At 36.7% G+C, this 16,780-nt stretch overlaps 1 protein-coding gene across 2 annotated transcripts in view; it reads right to left on the bottom strand.

Moving 5' to 3' along the window:
- The window catches only part of CDC5L (cell division cycle 5 like), a 65,261-nt gene that overhangs the window by 10,567 nt on the left and 37,914 nt on the right, over nt 1-16,780 (bottom strand). For both annotated transcript variants that reach the window (XM_063666236.1, XM_054491239.2), the window contains exons 11-14: nt 16,539-16,703; nt 14,938-15,018; nt 14,396-14,638; nt 11,222-11,419 (exon numbers count right to left, since the gene is read on the bottom strand). In XM_063666236.1, coding sequence (XP_063522306.1) covers nt 11,222-11,419; nt 14,396-14,638; nt 14,938-15,018; nt 16,539-16,703 — 687 coding nt within the window. The remainder of the gene's footprint in view (nt 1-11,221; nt 11,420-14,395; nt 14,639-14,937; nt 15,019-16,538; nt 16,704-16,780) is intronic.

The raw sequence follows: 16,780 nt of genomic DNA, 5'->3' as shown, positions 1-16,780 counted from the left end.
TGGTCAAAGGTACAAAGTTTCAGTTAGATGGAAGAATAGGTTCTGGTGATCTATTACATAGCATGGTAATCACAGAATCATGTTTATTTCAAAATAGCTAAAAGAAGGGATTTTTAGGCTGGGCATGGTGGCTCACACCTGTAATCCCAACACTTTGGGAGGCTGAGGTGGATGGATCACTTGAGGTTAGGAGTTCACAACCAGCCTTGCCAAGATGGTGAAATGCCATCTCTACTAAAAATACAAAAATTAGCCAGGCAAGGTGGCACACGCCTGTAGTCCCAGCTACTCCAGAGGCTGAGGTGGAAGAATCACTTGAACCCAGGAGGCAGAGGTTGCAGTGAACCTAGATCACACCACTGCACTCCAGCCTGGACGACAGAGCAAGACTCCACAGCAAAAAAAAAAAAAAAAAAAGGATTTTAAATGTTCTCTCCACAGAGAAATGGTATGTATTTGAGGGGATTAATATGTTAATTAGCTGATTTAATCACTTCACATATGTGTATGGAAAGATCACATCTTACTCCATAAATATATGAAATTATTATTTGTCAATTAAAATAGAACTTTAAAAAATATGGCCAGGTGCAGTGGCTCACAACTGTAATCCCAGCACTTTGGAAGGCCACGGTGGGCAGATCACCTGAGGTCAGGAGTTCGAGACCAGCCTGGCCAACATGGCAAAACCCCATTTCTACTAAAAATACAAAATTTAGCCAGTCATGGTGGTGCACACCTGTAGTCCCAGCTACTCGGGAGGCTGAGACAGGAGAATCACTTAAACCCAGGAGGCAGAGGTTGCAATGAGCCAAGATCAGGCGACTGCACTCCAGCCTGAGCAACAGAGCAAGATTCCATCTCAAAATAAATAAATAAATAAGTCTAAGTCAAGCCCATGGGAGGTGGAGGCAGGGGAGTAACACTGCATGTATGTGCCTTACAAACATGAGATGGATCTAAAATTAATTTAAATGAAGAAGCTCCTTTAAAACCATTCATTTCTTCAGATTTTTATAAAAGTTAAGCTTTTATTCCTCTGCAATTTACTTGAACAATAAATTCATGAAAACTGTTAATGTCCTTTATAAATGAACCTCTGATAAATCAAACCAAGTTCCATGGCCATGATTATATGTCTCCTAAGGGAGTTAGGATATACTGGTTGAAGGCAGGCAGCACAGTACAGTGGGGTAAGAGTGAGTCACTCTTACAACCGAGCATTGCTGCCCAGCTGTTTTGAGCTGATGCAAGTTATTTAACCTATGTGTCTCCATTTCTCCATCAGTAAAATGGCAGTCATTGCTATAAGTTGTTATGAAGCTTAAATAAGATCACAGACATAAAAAGCCTCAGCTGCCCAGTGCCTGGCACAGAATAAGCAGTCAACAAATGTCAGGTCTGATTACCATTATTATTTTCCAGATACTAAGAGTTCAAACATTTTGCTCTTTTCTCTAACAACTAAGGGAGTAAAAGGATGAGGCTTTAAAAGCTTCATTAAAATTCCAACTTCGATATAAGTCTACGTGGACCCTTTCCTGGAAACACAGCAAGGAAAAACAGCTGGTCCTTCTTTTAAGTGAGGAGTTTGCCCCTTGTGGACCACAAGACCAAACACACACTGGACCTCTGTCCTACAGTGTAAAAATAGCGTTAGAACATTGACTCGCGGTGCTTCCCAACTCTATGGGAAGATTTTCTAACCCTGAAGTTCAAATGAGGTGAAGGAAGTATCTAAGTAATTCCACTCCCAGTATTTCCCAAGAGAAATGAAAACATGTCCACACGAAAACCTGTACACGAATGTTCATAGCAACATTATTCATAATAGGCAAAAGTAGAAGCAACCCAAATATCCATCAACTGATAAATGGATAAACAAAATGTGGTATTATCCACACAATGGAATGGTACTCAGCCATAAAAAGAAATACTAATATATACTACCACATGGATGAACTTTGAAAACATTATGTTAAATAAAAGAAGCCCGTCACAAAAGACCACATATTACATGATTCCACTTATGTGAAATATCCAAAAGAGGCAAATCTATAGATACAAAAAGTAAATTAATGGTTTCCTAGGGGTGAGCAGGTTGCGGGGAATGGGGAGTAACTGCTGATACAGAATCTCTTTCTGAGGTGATGTAAATGTTTTAATAATGGTTGCACAACTATGTCAATTTACTAAAAGCCACTGAACTATACACTTTAAATGGTCTTAACTTTATGGTATGTAATTTATATCTCAGTAAGGATATTATAAAAATAAGGTATACAAGGAGTAGAAACATTACCTCCACAGGAGAAAAAAAAATTCCTCATCTTCAATTCTTCTGGATACAAAATGCAAAAATACTTTTCCCCAGAAATCAAAAGCAGTACTTTCTGAGTATAAGTTCTAGAAAGGCGGTAGTGGGATGGAGTTAGAGTTTAAAAAAAAAAGACAAAACTTCCGCCACATAAATTTTACAACACCATCAAGGAAAGAAGATGATAATTTATACTCACTCTCTTCCACTTCAAATATTTCTGGAGTATGTCTTTTTAAGCCAGTGGTTTTCAACCACAGCTAAACTTCAGAATTGCCAGTGGAGTTTTTAAAATCTACCAGCACCAGTGCCCTAACTCCAGAGACTCTGATTTAAATGGCCTCAGATCTTTGTGTCCTTAAAAACTCCCAAATGATTCTAAGAGGCAATTAGGATGTCAAACTGTTTCAGCCAGAGTCATTACACAAGCTAGGTATCAGTTGTTTTCTCAACTATACCTACCAAAAAGTCCTCATTTCCAATAAGATATGAACAACTAAATCCATCAAGTTACATTCAAGTTCCTTCTTCTATAATTTAACATGTTCAGCCAGGCAACAGTGGTTCACACCTCTAATCCTAGCACTTTGGGAGGCCAAGGCAGGTGGATCGCTTGAGCCCAGGAGTTCGAGACCAATCTGGACAATAGAGTGAAACACTGTCTCTCAAAAAATACAAAAATTAGCCAGACATAGTGGCACATGCCTGTGGTTCCAGCTACTTCGGAGACTGAGGCGGGAATCACCCAAGCCTGAGAGGTTGGAGGCAGCAGTGAGCCATGATCGTGCCACTGCACTCCAGCCTGGTCAACAGAGAAAGACACTGTCTCCAAAAAAGAAAAACAATTCAGCATGTTCTAAGAATACCCATTATTACATATTCCAATCACATCTGGATTCAAACACACATTCCAAAACCTTAACTGCAAAGAATTTCAAATTAATACATATAATGCTTTTTAAAAATTAGTCATACGAATTAACATTCTCATTGATAACTCAGCTATACACTGTGCTCCATGGATAGTCCATTTCCAATTTGGTTTAACAGCATAATACCTATACTCAGAAACTGCTTAATTAGTCATCAAGGTACGTTTAGTATTATCAGTATCCTGTATCTTAGAATTACCTCACCTCATCCAATGGAGTCATTTATTATTCTCAAACCATCAGAGATTTTAAAATTTCAAAGTTGTTAGCTTTCATTTAATGCCAACAATTTTATTTCATTTAGCTCAAGCTTTGTACGTCTTCTGGCTCAAATATTGCGCTAAGGTTCCAAGCAAATATGGACATAAATTGTGCAAAAATTAACTTAAGCACAGAAAAAAATTAATTTAGCCAAATAACTATATAGTCATTAAACATATAAAGAAGAAATGGAATACAGCTTTTAATATTCAAGTTGAACTTAGTTATCTTACGCCTGTCATTTGATTATTAAAACAAGAAGGAAGGTATCTGAATGCTTTGTAAAATGCTCAACCTATGACTGCTCAATATGCTTTAAGAGGAAAAATCCTAACCTAAGTTTCTGGTCTTCTTCAAGCCAATAAACCTCAAGCATGAAATGTACATGCATACAGGGACAGGACTAGCTTAAATCAGCCCAGCTCCTCCCAACACCCATCCACACATAGAAACAACACTGAGGTACAAGACAGTATAAAACTTTATTTCCTAAAATTCAAAGAAAAAGGGAAAATCAGACTCAGATTTAACCAGTCAGATTTCTAAATTAATTTTTTAAAACAAGCACTAGCAACTGCCCTGATGGGCACCTTACTTTAGAAGCCACCATACTGTGCTTTAAATATGTACTGACACAAAATTTCTAATAGTCTTAAATAAAATGAAGTTCACTATCACTGATAGGAATTTAAAGTAGACCGACACTTGATACAATTAAAGCTGACTTGATCAAATATGAAAGGGTAAACTTCAATTCAAAGCAGGAAATTAAGAATATATCCACATACAAATCGGTAGGAAGGCCAAGCTGACAAATTTCACACATCGTAATTCTATTTCATAATACGGTATCTAAAATTTGCTTCAAAATAATAGTGGAAGGGGGGATAACAGGGGAAACGAGTGGCTATGATTGATGACTGTCATAGCTGGGTGAGAATACATGAGGATTCATTATACCAGTATACTTTGGGGTACATTTGAAAATTCTTATAAGATTTTTTAAAAGTCAAATTCAATATTGTATCTACTCTAAAGGCTACCTTCTCAAGACCATACACCACAAAACATGAAACATCAATGTAGTGAAATATAATGAGACATTAAAATTTACAAATATGTCAACTATTTCAACACACCAAAATGTATACATGAAATGTCAGATTAAAATCCACAATGATGTAAAATCTATTTACACTAACCAAAATCTGAGTTTTAAGCTTCACTCAGTACAACAATCTCTCTCCTAAAATCAGCCCATGTCTCAAATTTCAGACATTCCTCAAAATTTACAGAATATAAAAACTTGGCCACCCGATTGTTTAAAGTGAGGTTAGTTCCTAATACCTCATAGTATCAAACCAAGTATAATCCAATTTAGGTAACTCTAAGGGTGATACAGACTTGAAGAGACATGGGAGGAGAATTCCCATTTACTAAAACCTGCTATTTGCTAATCATACAGTATCTCATTTAATCTTATATTATCTCAAACTCATGCTTCTATCAAATAAAAACGATTACTCGGCCGGGCACGGTGGCTCACACCTGTAATCCCAGCACTTTGGGAGGCCAAGGTGGGTGGATCACTTGAGGTCAGGAGTTCAAGACCAGCCTGACCCATGGTGAAACCCGTCTCTACTAAAATACAAAAATTAGCCGATCGTGGTGGCAGGCACCTGTAATTTCAGCTACTTGGGAGGCTGAGGCAAGAGAATTGCTTCAACCCTGGAGGCAGAGGTTGCAGCAAGCCAAGATCTTGCCATTGCACTCCAGCCTGGGCAACGGGAGCAAAATTCCATCTCAAAAAAAAAAAAACAAAAACAAAACTATTACTCACCCAATTTTACAGATAAGGAAATGTAAGGCCCAGAGAGGTTAAGTAGGGCACAACTGCTGGCATCATCACCAAGTGGCTTTGTGGCTTGCCCTAGGCCACAGCCACCAGGGGATGATGCCATGCAGTTGTGCACTAATTGAAAGTCCAATACACTGGTCACACCACTGCTAATAAACTAAATGTCCCCCTCCTTGGCTCAGCCCCCTGAAATGCAAACATGCCTGAAAAAATTTAAGCTGTGGAACTGAATGGCTTAAATGTCACCAGACAGCTCCCCGGAAAATAAATTATTCTAGACACATGTAAACAAGAAATAAGACCTTAATTAGCGATTCTGACCATCATTCTTACCCTGATTTAGACTCTCACCTACATGTACCCACTTATAAGAATTTTGACACCTGAGAAAAGCTTTTACTTTCCTCAGTTTGTATTTTAAAATTCTAAATTCTTTTATTAACAAGCTATAAAACTATAAGAAAACAAATATCTCTCAAAAAAATTATACAGAAAAAAAAGTTCCATTTACCACCTTTTTAGAAGTAGGGTGGAATATAACTAGTGTTTAATCATATGTACAACTATTAAATGAAAAATGTAGAATACGACGATCCCAGTTTAGTTTTAAACACCTTCATCCAAACATTAAAAAAAAAAAAAGATACATGGGAGTATGTGGCGGGGGGGTGCATATATACACCACAATGTTTAAGGTGATTGTGTCTGGATAGTAGGTTCCTTTTCTTATGTTTTCTACTTCTTTTAAAACTTCTACAAAGCACAGGTATTATTTATAGAAAGACGCCTAGAAATGTTATTTTTTTTAATGCATAGAAGAGAAACTGTCTAAAAAATACTGGCCAGAGACCAATGGAAAACTGATGGTCCCCAGGAGATGAATCAGTGGAACCATAAGTGTTTCCTCGGGTCATTACAAAAGGGAGCTGTATGGGACTTATAAAAGTGTAATTGTTACTTTCAAGCTCACTAAGTTTGTTAAGGTTACTAAGCTTAAGTAATTCCAAAATAAACACATTATCCTTGGGTCTCCAATACTGTCTTCAGTAAAAGTCCGTTACAGTGAGGTTCAGAAACATTAAGAGCACCCCTCACTGAAACTCTTGCTTGGGGGCCCAGAATATAACCTTATACCACTGGAAAAACAGGTTTAAGGATACCCAAAATAAATACGCAGTCAATGGGAGCTCCACTTCCCAGTCCATCAATCAGCAATATGATCCCATATAATAGTCAAGATGTGGTTCAATCACCAAAACATTTGCAAACAACAGGAGTCCATGAGTGATTCTCCTTTAATCTCTATACCACTTACCAGCATTTTTATCAGTGAACCTTCTCTGCTCTGATGAGATGCAGGTCCAAGAAAGTAATTATTGTTTGCATCTACGAGTTAGCAACCATCAGATTGCATCCCTGAAAAGCATGCTAACCAGGAAGGCAAAACCTTACTAAAAACCTTTATAAGGACACTAATACACGAACAAAGCAATACAAGAGCACTGTATATCTGCATACATTAGGAAGTGAAACACGTAAACTGCATAAAACAAATTCAATTCATGTTGAGGCATAACAGAAGCAATGGTTGTATCAAGATGTCTGTTCCAGCTCATAAAGTTCTTACCAGAGACAACTACGAAATCTGTCATTACCTATAAGGGTCATAGCAGAGAATAGAATTTGGGAAAGAGAGAGTATTCCAAAGTACTGTGAATTCCTCTCCTGTACCACAAGTCACTTCCCCCACGTCTACATAAGGCAACATAAGCATAAACCTGCTGATATCTGACAACATATAGCCCTCTACCCAGAACTGTCTACTAACTAAATCCTTGCCCTACGTTTTCCCTCTTTAAAGTATTAAGGAAATTTTTTTCTGTGTAAAAATATCTGACTTTATAATGAAAATCACTGAGAAAATGAGATCTACTGTGCAGCCAATTTTGCAGAAATATAACCTTCAGACAAGTCAGGGGTCCTCACAAGAGCTACAAATACACTGAGAAGGATTTTAAGTGTGTTATCTGTGTTAAGTTACTTTACTTCTAAGAAGTCAATGTAATATAATATTTTTTGACTACAGTTGACTGTGCCAGTAAATTACAGGGAGAAGAAGTAGTATTACTTCTGGACCTACTTTCTATCTCTAAGGAAAGCCTTTCCATTTTTACAGCTAACATGACAAAATCCACTTTTCAGCCAAACTTCCTCAACACAGCAGTTTAGATACTATTTCAAATACTATTAAATTTAACGGCATGCCTAAATTCAGACTTCTCATTTCACTTTTGCACCCACTGGAAATTATTTCACTCAAAATAATTATGTCTTCAGATGATTTCCTATTTCCACTTAAAGTAGAAACAAATTAGAACACTTAAAATTCTATTTCCACTTCCTAAATACCATAATGACTCATTTATCTGGCATCATCAGAAAACGAGGTTCTCCACACATTAAGCATTTTCCAGGTAACTGAAGCCCACAAACACAGAGAACTTGTCTGCCTTGTTCCTTGCTGTTATCCCCAGGACCTAGAACAGTATCCAGTACGTGGTAGATAGGCAGTAATAATTACTGAATGTGTGAATAAATAAAAGTACTAAAGCTCTTTTATTTTTAACCATTTGTGAAAATTTTTCCTACACTGAATTATAGCCATCCCGTCCTTTTAAAAAAACATGACACTGAAAAGAAATAAAGTTTTTCTTATTAATTTGGGACACCACTATAAACAGCAATCACTTTACTCCCCTACGATGTATCTTAATGCCTTTAAAGCTATTAAAATACACTGGGCTTTTTGCCACCATGTAAAAATGGACTCAGCATGGTATGCTCTCATAACTTTTCCTTTCCTTATATTAACTGTCATTGCTGTGTTTGCTCTTGCTGTCTTATTTTACACACAAAAGTCTGGCAATGTTCTAAACTCAATTCTGCCTCCAAAGCAGAATAAAATACATGGACTTGGTTACAATTCAGAAGCCTTTTCCACTTATTTCTGACCTGTAACTACATTCTGATTCTATTTATTGCAAACTCCTTGCACACACACATCCTCTACCACATTCTACATAAAATCTGAGATGGTTCTATTAGTTTTAAATGAGTATCTTAAGGATTTTCACTTAAGTGCTAAGTTTCAAATATTAATCATGAGTAATGAATGGCTCAAAGACTACCTCCAATATAAACCTCAGGGCATTTTTTTTTTTTAATCCATTTAGGAGACAACAGCCACGACAAAGCTGGACTTCATCTTGCTTGATAGGCAGTGATAGGGCCATAATTTAGATTCACGGTTCCAAAGTTCATGGCAGCAAAAATCAAACACACTGGCAGCCATGGCATACAGTGCTTAGAGAGAAGGGCTTATCTCCTGAACCTAAGAGTGGAAAGGATAATTTAAGTATAGCATTTAGTTTATACAATATAACTGGAGTTCCTTCCCCACAACAAACTTTGAATAATGTTTATAATTTAGCAATCAACTGAAATGAAAGAATTACCACAATTGAAATAAAATATTTATGTATTTCAAACCAATAGAACTGTGTCTTCAAAAACTAAAACAAGCCAAAAGAAACCTAGTTCTGAATTAGCGATGGATACAAATAAAATGGGGGTTTGTTTATTCAAGTCTTTGAGCTGCTTTTCTTTTTTTAAAAGATTTCATGAACTTTCATTTGAAATAAGCACAGTTTACCAAATTAAAGGACTTGATTAAGTATTCTTTAAAAGTAACTAGCTGGGTAAACAATAAAGTAAGTTATCCAAGAGTCAAGAAAAGAAAAATGACTTCAGACTGCTTTATGAATATTCTCCAAAATCACCAATCCTTCAACAAAAATAGTTCAACGGAAGATTTCAGTTCCTGGTACTGAACTGAACAAAGAGAACCACATGTTTTTAATGGTTGCTCATAAACGACCCAAATAAATCTCCAAAAGAACAGGAGTAGTTCTTTCTGTATTTTTCCCTTTAAAATTCATAAGACCAATTCAACACAGATATAAAAATTACTGTACTTTATGGCACCACTCACTGTGTGACACATTTATTTGCTGTCATGAAAGTTAGTGCTTCAACAAAGTAAATGAGATTTAGGGAGAAAAAAAATTTCTACCATTTAAAAAAGCACAAAATGTTCTTGCCATTTGCGGCAAAAAGAGTTTACCCATCTCAAATGAGAAGATTTTCATACTAAGTCAGAAACCTAAGTATTTATATATAAATAATACAAAGAAGCTTTCCAAATAGCTTTTCAATCAATGATGATGCTGACCTTAGATCACAATTACACTGCTAACTACCATTTATAAGAAATGAAGCCTACACAACAAAAAAAATGTAACTTACAATTTAACCACTGATGTTCTATTTTCCCTGGCTTTAACACTGAACCACAACACAGAGCAACAGCACACCCTGCTGGAAGTTGGTAATACAAATAATTAGCAGCACTGAACTGCTAAGATTTTACCCAAGATGAGAATTACTTCAGAACCAGTCATTTCTCACTGAGAAAAAGAGGTTCACAGGCATTAACCATCAGCTACCTATATATATATGTGATCTTAATGGTTAAATTAAAACTCAGAATAACTCAAATTAAAAGATACTGCTTTTTCCTGCTCATTTCCTCAGCCCCATACAGCCCCAACCACCCCAAGTGATTTTACTACTTCTGGCTTTAACCCTAAATAAAAATATTTTCAAATGCACTTTTTGTAAAGAGAAACTGGTAATCACATAAAAGAGGAAACCAAGACGATTTTCTGTATATGACTGCCTGAAGTACCCCTTCTCTCCCATCCCACCTTGGCCTTAGAAATGCCCCTAAAGATTACCATTAAAAATGCGCAAGGCATAGCCGGGCATGGTGGCTCACGCCTGTAATCCCAGCACTTTGGGAGGCTGAGGTGGGTGGATCACGAGCTCAAGAGATCAAGACCATCCTGGCCAACATGGTGAAACCCTGTCTCTACTAAAAATACAAAAATTAACTGGGCGTGGTGGCACGTGCCTGTAGTCCCAGCTACTAGGGAGGCTGAGGCAGGAGAATCGCTTGAAACCAGGAGGTGGAGGTTGGAGTGAGACAAGACTGCACCACTGCACTGCATGCAGCCTGGCAACAGACTGAGACTCGGTCTCAATAAAAAAAAAAAAAAAAAAGAATGCACAAGGTAGCCTGGTGGTCTGTGAACCACAATTTATATGCCATTGGCAAAATGCCTACACAGATTCTGGAATTCAAAATATGCAGACTATATTAAGAAACCACATAACCTGAAACTGCATCTAGTATGTTTTCAACATTTTCACAGACATGGAAAATCATGGAAGCCACTATCTAGAGAATCCAGCTCTGCCCTCCCTAACTCAAACTCACAGTAATCCAAGGATGAACAGAATTGTATTTAAGTTTTGTAAATGTACTCTCTTTGCTATAAAAAGAAAACTCCTCGGTACTGCTGAGATTCCTTTTTAGAGAAAACAGGCTATGCTAGCAATGATCTGCCTGTTCTGAGTGACTAGTATTGGCTTCTTGACTCCTTGCTCCCACATCTAAAGGTTCTGATTGATCTCTGGTCAACTTGCAGGGCACTCTTTAGTCATGAAGGCCAACAATTCTTTAAAAAAAGACAAAAACAAAAACAAAACAAAACAAAAACAACAATGAACAAGGCCAAGGAAGATCTAACACTTTAGTGTAGTTTTCTCCAAGAACTAAAAAGGCAATAAGCACCTCAGGTGTATTTTTCTGAGATTGTCTCCAGTGGCATTATTTAGTTCATTATCTCAATCAAAGTACATTTAAAATAAAAATTTTAAAAGGATACCAACCTCGAGCCTCTTTTCAAGTGATTCAATTCTGTCCTTTTTACTAGCCAGATTGGCTCGTGTGTAGCGGCTCTGCCCAGGAAGATATAAAACTTGACTGTAGCATTCTTCCCACACCTGGTTATAAGCTTCACTTGAGAGCTCTCCATGGCTCATTCCTTGTTTAACCACTTCCATCTCCTGCACCAAAACATCCTGGGCCTGTTTACAATAATAATTTCAATAAGTTTAAGTACTACAAACACTTGCCATATCCAGAGAGCTTTAGAAGACTAATTTTTTCCCTCATGCCTTGAGTCAAAGCCAAGATGTGGTTGGTTGTTTTTTGGAAGGGGGGATAACAATACCTAGGAAAAACAGCTTAAGAAGCCTTTGAGTCAATGCAGACTGCTTTTTAAAAGTCAAGCATCCATGTTTCCTCAAAAGTATAAACATCCTTTGCTTTCACTCACTATAACAGCAGCTATCATTTCTCAGGTACCTATTATGTGTGTGAGAAACTAGGTTTAAAAGTTTTACCTACATTATATCCAAAGATCACAATCACCTTACAAATTAGCCGATATTAACCTCATTTAAAAGCTAATGAAATTTGGCCGGGCACAGTGGCTCCCTCCTATAATCCCAGCACTTCGGGAGGTTGAGGTGGGCAGATAACGAGGTCAGGAGTTCAAGACCAGCCTGGCTAACACAGCAAAACCTCGTGTCTACTAAAAATATAAAAATTAGTAGGGCATGGTGGCACATGCCTGTAATCCTAGCTACTTAGGAGGCTGAGGCACAAGAATCCCTTGAACCCAGGAGGTGGAGGTTGCAGTGAGCTGGGATCGCGCCACTGCACTCCGGCCTGTGCAACAGAGTGAGATCCAGTCTCAAAAAAAAAAAAAAAAAAGCTAATGAAACTAAGGCTTATAGAGATTCAACCACTTGTTAAGACCACATCGTTAGTAGGCAGATGAGGTAGAATACAAATGGCACCACTGGGTGTGCTCCTTCCACTCTCCCACTCCACTGTGCGTGCAGGACCTCACGTGACGGTAAAAGGGAGCTAGGCATCTTTTTGTCACATGGCATTTTTCTCATCCTGAAGGAATGCCCTGACATTGCCAGATAATGAGACTGGTGCACAAATTAGATGATAGATCATAAACCAGTTTAGTTCACTACTAAAGAAAATAGTGTAAAATGACAGAATGAGAGGGAAAGCTGGACAGGCCTGGGTTCAGATCACAGCTTTACCATTGAAGCAGCTCTTTGAGCTTGCTTAACTTATCTGAGCCCATTTCTCAGGGCTTTTTCAGCCTGGAAAGCTGAAAAACAGCTTTCCAAGCAATGATGCTGCTGACCTTAGATCAGATGTGTTTGTTATTAGGATTAAGTGAACAATATACTACAGAGCCTAGCCCAATGCCAGACACACAGAATTCCATAAGCATATGAATTTTTTCCCAGCCCTTTGCTTCATGGCTTATGAAAAACTGGGAACCACCTTCTGTGCCTTACAGAAGGCTTTCAATCTTTCCAGTAATAATGAAAATAAACACATCAAAATCTACAAAATCAAGAGAAATGATTGATAAAAAATTTTAACAAAAGATGGAAAATCATCTCTATAGAAGAAAAAATGGACACTTAATAACTTAAGAGAAATAATGGAAACAAATCAATTTTAACATATCTTAAAGTATATTAAAGAAAATCTGACACTTTATTAAAAGAGAAATGCTATTTCACTCTGAAACTGTACACAGTAAAAATTTACAAGTTCAGATCTTATAATTATTAGGAGAGAATATGGCTAAGTTATCTTTAAACTACCCATAAATAATCTGCTAACTAAACAGCTGCTTCAAATTCTTTTTGGAACAAAGAGAAATATACACAGATAAAATATGAGAGAATATTTAAGCTACTTTGTTTCAAACAATTACAAACCAATACTTAGAATTATTATTTTTCATAAATTGTGTTAGGGTTTACCCTCTACAGAATCTCCAAAAGCAACAATGTGATCCTTGTTTCAGGTTTCCATACACACAATTTAGGAAAATTTATTTCCTAAATTCCTCTTTCCCTCATATTTTCACTTTAAAAAGAGGAAACTGTGCAAGTATCAATTTCGTAGCCTGATTCTCAATCCCAGTTCAATGATCAAATGTGCTCGACAGAGTAGGCAACTCAACAGATGTTAGTTTCCCTACTGCACTTGCTAAAAAATGAGTGACTCAGTTATTCTGAAATCAGGGACAAGTTGTTGAAATATAAATCGAAACCCTCCTTCCTTTCTCTATTTTCTAAAAATCCTATAATAAGTATGTATTACTTATGCAATAAAGAAAACACAAAGTAAGAAATTGTGAGAAGCGAAGAAAGAGGAAGAATGAAGGAGAGAAGACAGGAGAGTTTGTAAGAATCTTGTTTGTTTTATCCTAAGTATGCAGCAGCTCATTCCAAATCCATGGGTCTATCACTGCTCCTCAGGGCTGAAGGCTAAAGAAAAAAAGACTTTCAAGCTAATGACCACTCTGCTTCCAACTATGAGACCCGCTGTATCTTCTTATACAATTATGGAGATTTCTATTTACAATCACAGTTGTTTGCTCTGTCAAAACAGAAGGAATAAAATGCATATAGAAGAAAAGACCAGATACAGACTTCATACAAGAAATCATTTCTTCATGTCTTTATCCAAAAGAGTAGGGGGGAAATCATGTGAGGGGAATATATTCAGCAAAAAAAAAATACTTCCTTCCTTTCAAAAGGTAAAAGGTTTAATCTATAAATATTTTTATATTAGTCTCTCTCTCTCACCTCTTCATATTATTCTAAATAAGTGATGTTTAAGTACTAAAGGCATCTAATTTTTATTCAGAGATAGCAGAGCTGAATACAGAAAACGGCAACTGTAACAACTGTCAACCAAGCTATTAATACCCATGAACCAAAAACACCCTGGCGGTGTTTATTTGCTAAAGGTCTATCACACTGAACACGGGGGATGGAGGTATTTAAAGCATGTCCTTTTCATAACACTTAATCTAAACATGCATCTCCTAATCATACATTTCAGTTGTTTACGAATACCAACGGAGAAAAATAAGTTCATTATTTGTCCATGATACACAGCACCTAACAACTACCTAAATCTCAAGAAGAAATATTCCAGCTCAATCATACCTTTTTCAGCTCTTCTTTGGAGAACTTTTCATAAGGATTATGTTCCAGATAAGTAATGTGCTCTGAATTATTGGTACCAAACCCTACAGTTTTGCCTTTTTTATTTCCAGATGGTTCATAAGGGTGATGTAGAAGGTCATAATGAAGCATTGTGATCATTTCTTTTTTGATTAGTTCTTCACTTTTCTGTAAATCTGTTAAAGGCGGTTCTACATTTAAGGGTCTTAGAATAGTTTCATTTACCTAAAATTTTAAAACAAATACAATTACTAAACATATCACTATAATATATTAATGTTATTACCTGTTACAGCATGAATTAAACAGCAGTTTTACATTTTCGAAAGCAATTTCCATTTTTTTTCCTTCTAAATTCTTTCTGGTACTACTGAAACATTTTAAAGACTGGATTTGAGAACTACTTTGCTATATTCCAGAAAGTAGATGAAATTTTGTTTTATAGTCTTTATGAATGATGTAAAATGCAGCAATCATATAAAAAGAAACTTAAAACTTCCTAAACCAGAAATTCTAACACTTACTTCTGATGGTCTTGGCAGATCTTTCTGGACAGCTTTATGCATTCGTTTCATTTCCTTTACACGCTCTGCATCTCGTATGGCCTAAAAAATGATTTTTATATCCTTTATTGCAGCTATAGCATATTTGATATCTCTCAGTAAAGCTAAAAACACTTTGGTATGTAAGATCATGTGTGTTCAATAGCTAAAGTTTAGAAATCGGTTTAAGTTTGTAGAAAGGCAATGCTAAGGCAATAGAAATGAATCAGTCTATTCACTCTCATTATAATAGAAACTAAGAGCTTCCAATGTCTACTAGAGCATTCTCCAAACTTGCATGGATCCATATCACGTAACAAACTTTTCTCATCTAAATGGAAAACCTAAACTCCAAAGAGACTCCCACGACAAAACTCTTTCTTCCCTTTCACTCCAAAATTACTGACTTTTAATTCAAAAAGCCAGCCAAAAAATGTATTGTTTCCTGATTCTTATGAATGTGGGATAACACATTAAAATTTCATGCCATTTCTGAAGGAGTAAATGTAACTCAAAGTAGCTGAGAACTAAACACAAAAAATATCATCCTCTGCTCCCCACTGAAAAGCACATTCACATGGGTCCCTCCTAAAATATTATTTCCACTGATGTCATTCTCACTCCAATCCCCTGAGATTCAAGGTCCCTAAAATCATCCAGCAATGGACTGCAGCAAGACTTACTGAAAGGGGTCATAAAATATCAGTTCTAGTTTAGGATTCACCACTTACCCACTATGAGACCTGAGAAAGTTGAGACCATGAGACCTGAATTCATCTGAGCTTGTTGAGTATTCCTTACTAGAAATATCTGGGCCCAGAGTATCTTGGATTTCTGATTTTTTCAGATTCTAGAACATCTGCATTATACTAACTCTAATCCAAAAAGCTTCAATGAGCATTTCTTTTGAGCATCATGTCAGCACTCAAAAAGTTTTGAATTTTGGAGCATTTCAGATGTTGGATTTTTGGATTAGCAATGTTCAACCTGTAATACCGATCCTGTTTATATCACTGTGCTGTTACATGCAAATGAGAAAGTAATTACGTATAAGATATATTAGTACAAAGTGTTACTAATATTATTCTGACACACTCTATCTAAATTTCCAACTCCAGTTTAGATAGAGGTCTTACTATGTTCCCCGGACTGGATTCAAACTCCTGGGCCCAAAGAATCCTCCCACCTCAGCCTCTCGAGTAGCTGAGACTACAGGCTCGTACATCGCACCACCCAGGAACCAAGATGTATTTGTTTTTAAGACTAACCAATAACATCTTTTCTTTGCTAGATTGAAGCAATGTCTAAAAGACTACCTATGTGTATTTTAGAGAAGCATGATGAATTTGACAGAATGTATTTAAATTTCCATATATATTTTTAAGAATGTCCATCACAATATTGTGAGTATATTAATTATGTGAGGATACATTATTAATGACATAAGTTATTTACTTTAGAAGTTTTTTCAATATTAAAAAGAACTAGGTAGGGATCTTGAGACGTTTAATGGCTATTCTTCATTCTTCGAGCCTACTGACACATTCAGCCAAACTCACGCTTCTTTCAGTACAGTCACCCACCTGCTTTCGAGCATCCACATCAGCAGCATCTTCAATGTAAGTATCATCTATTTCACATTCTTCCAGCTCCTTCTCGGCATTTTCTGGTAGAACAATTTCAAAATCATTCTTAGGGGCAGGAAGGCCCAACAACCCTAAACGGAGATGTTCTCGAGATTCTCTCTCCTGTAGAAAAGAAGTGGTCCTTCTCAATTCATGCATCTTAAACATTCCACCAGTATTTTATGAGTCTCTTAAAAATT

This window comes from Pongo pygmaeus, chromosome 5 (genome assembly GCF_028885625.2).
Source record: "Pongo pygmaeus isolate AG05252 chromosome 5, NHGRI_mPonPyg2-v2.0_pri, whole genome shotgun sequence".
In the NCBI taxonomy this organism is placed as follows: Eukaryota; Metazoa; Chordata; class Mammalia; order Primates; family Hominidae; genus Pongo; species Pongo pygmaeus.
This window is presented reverse-complemented; position numbering and strand designations above follow the sequence as displayed.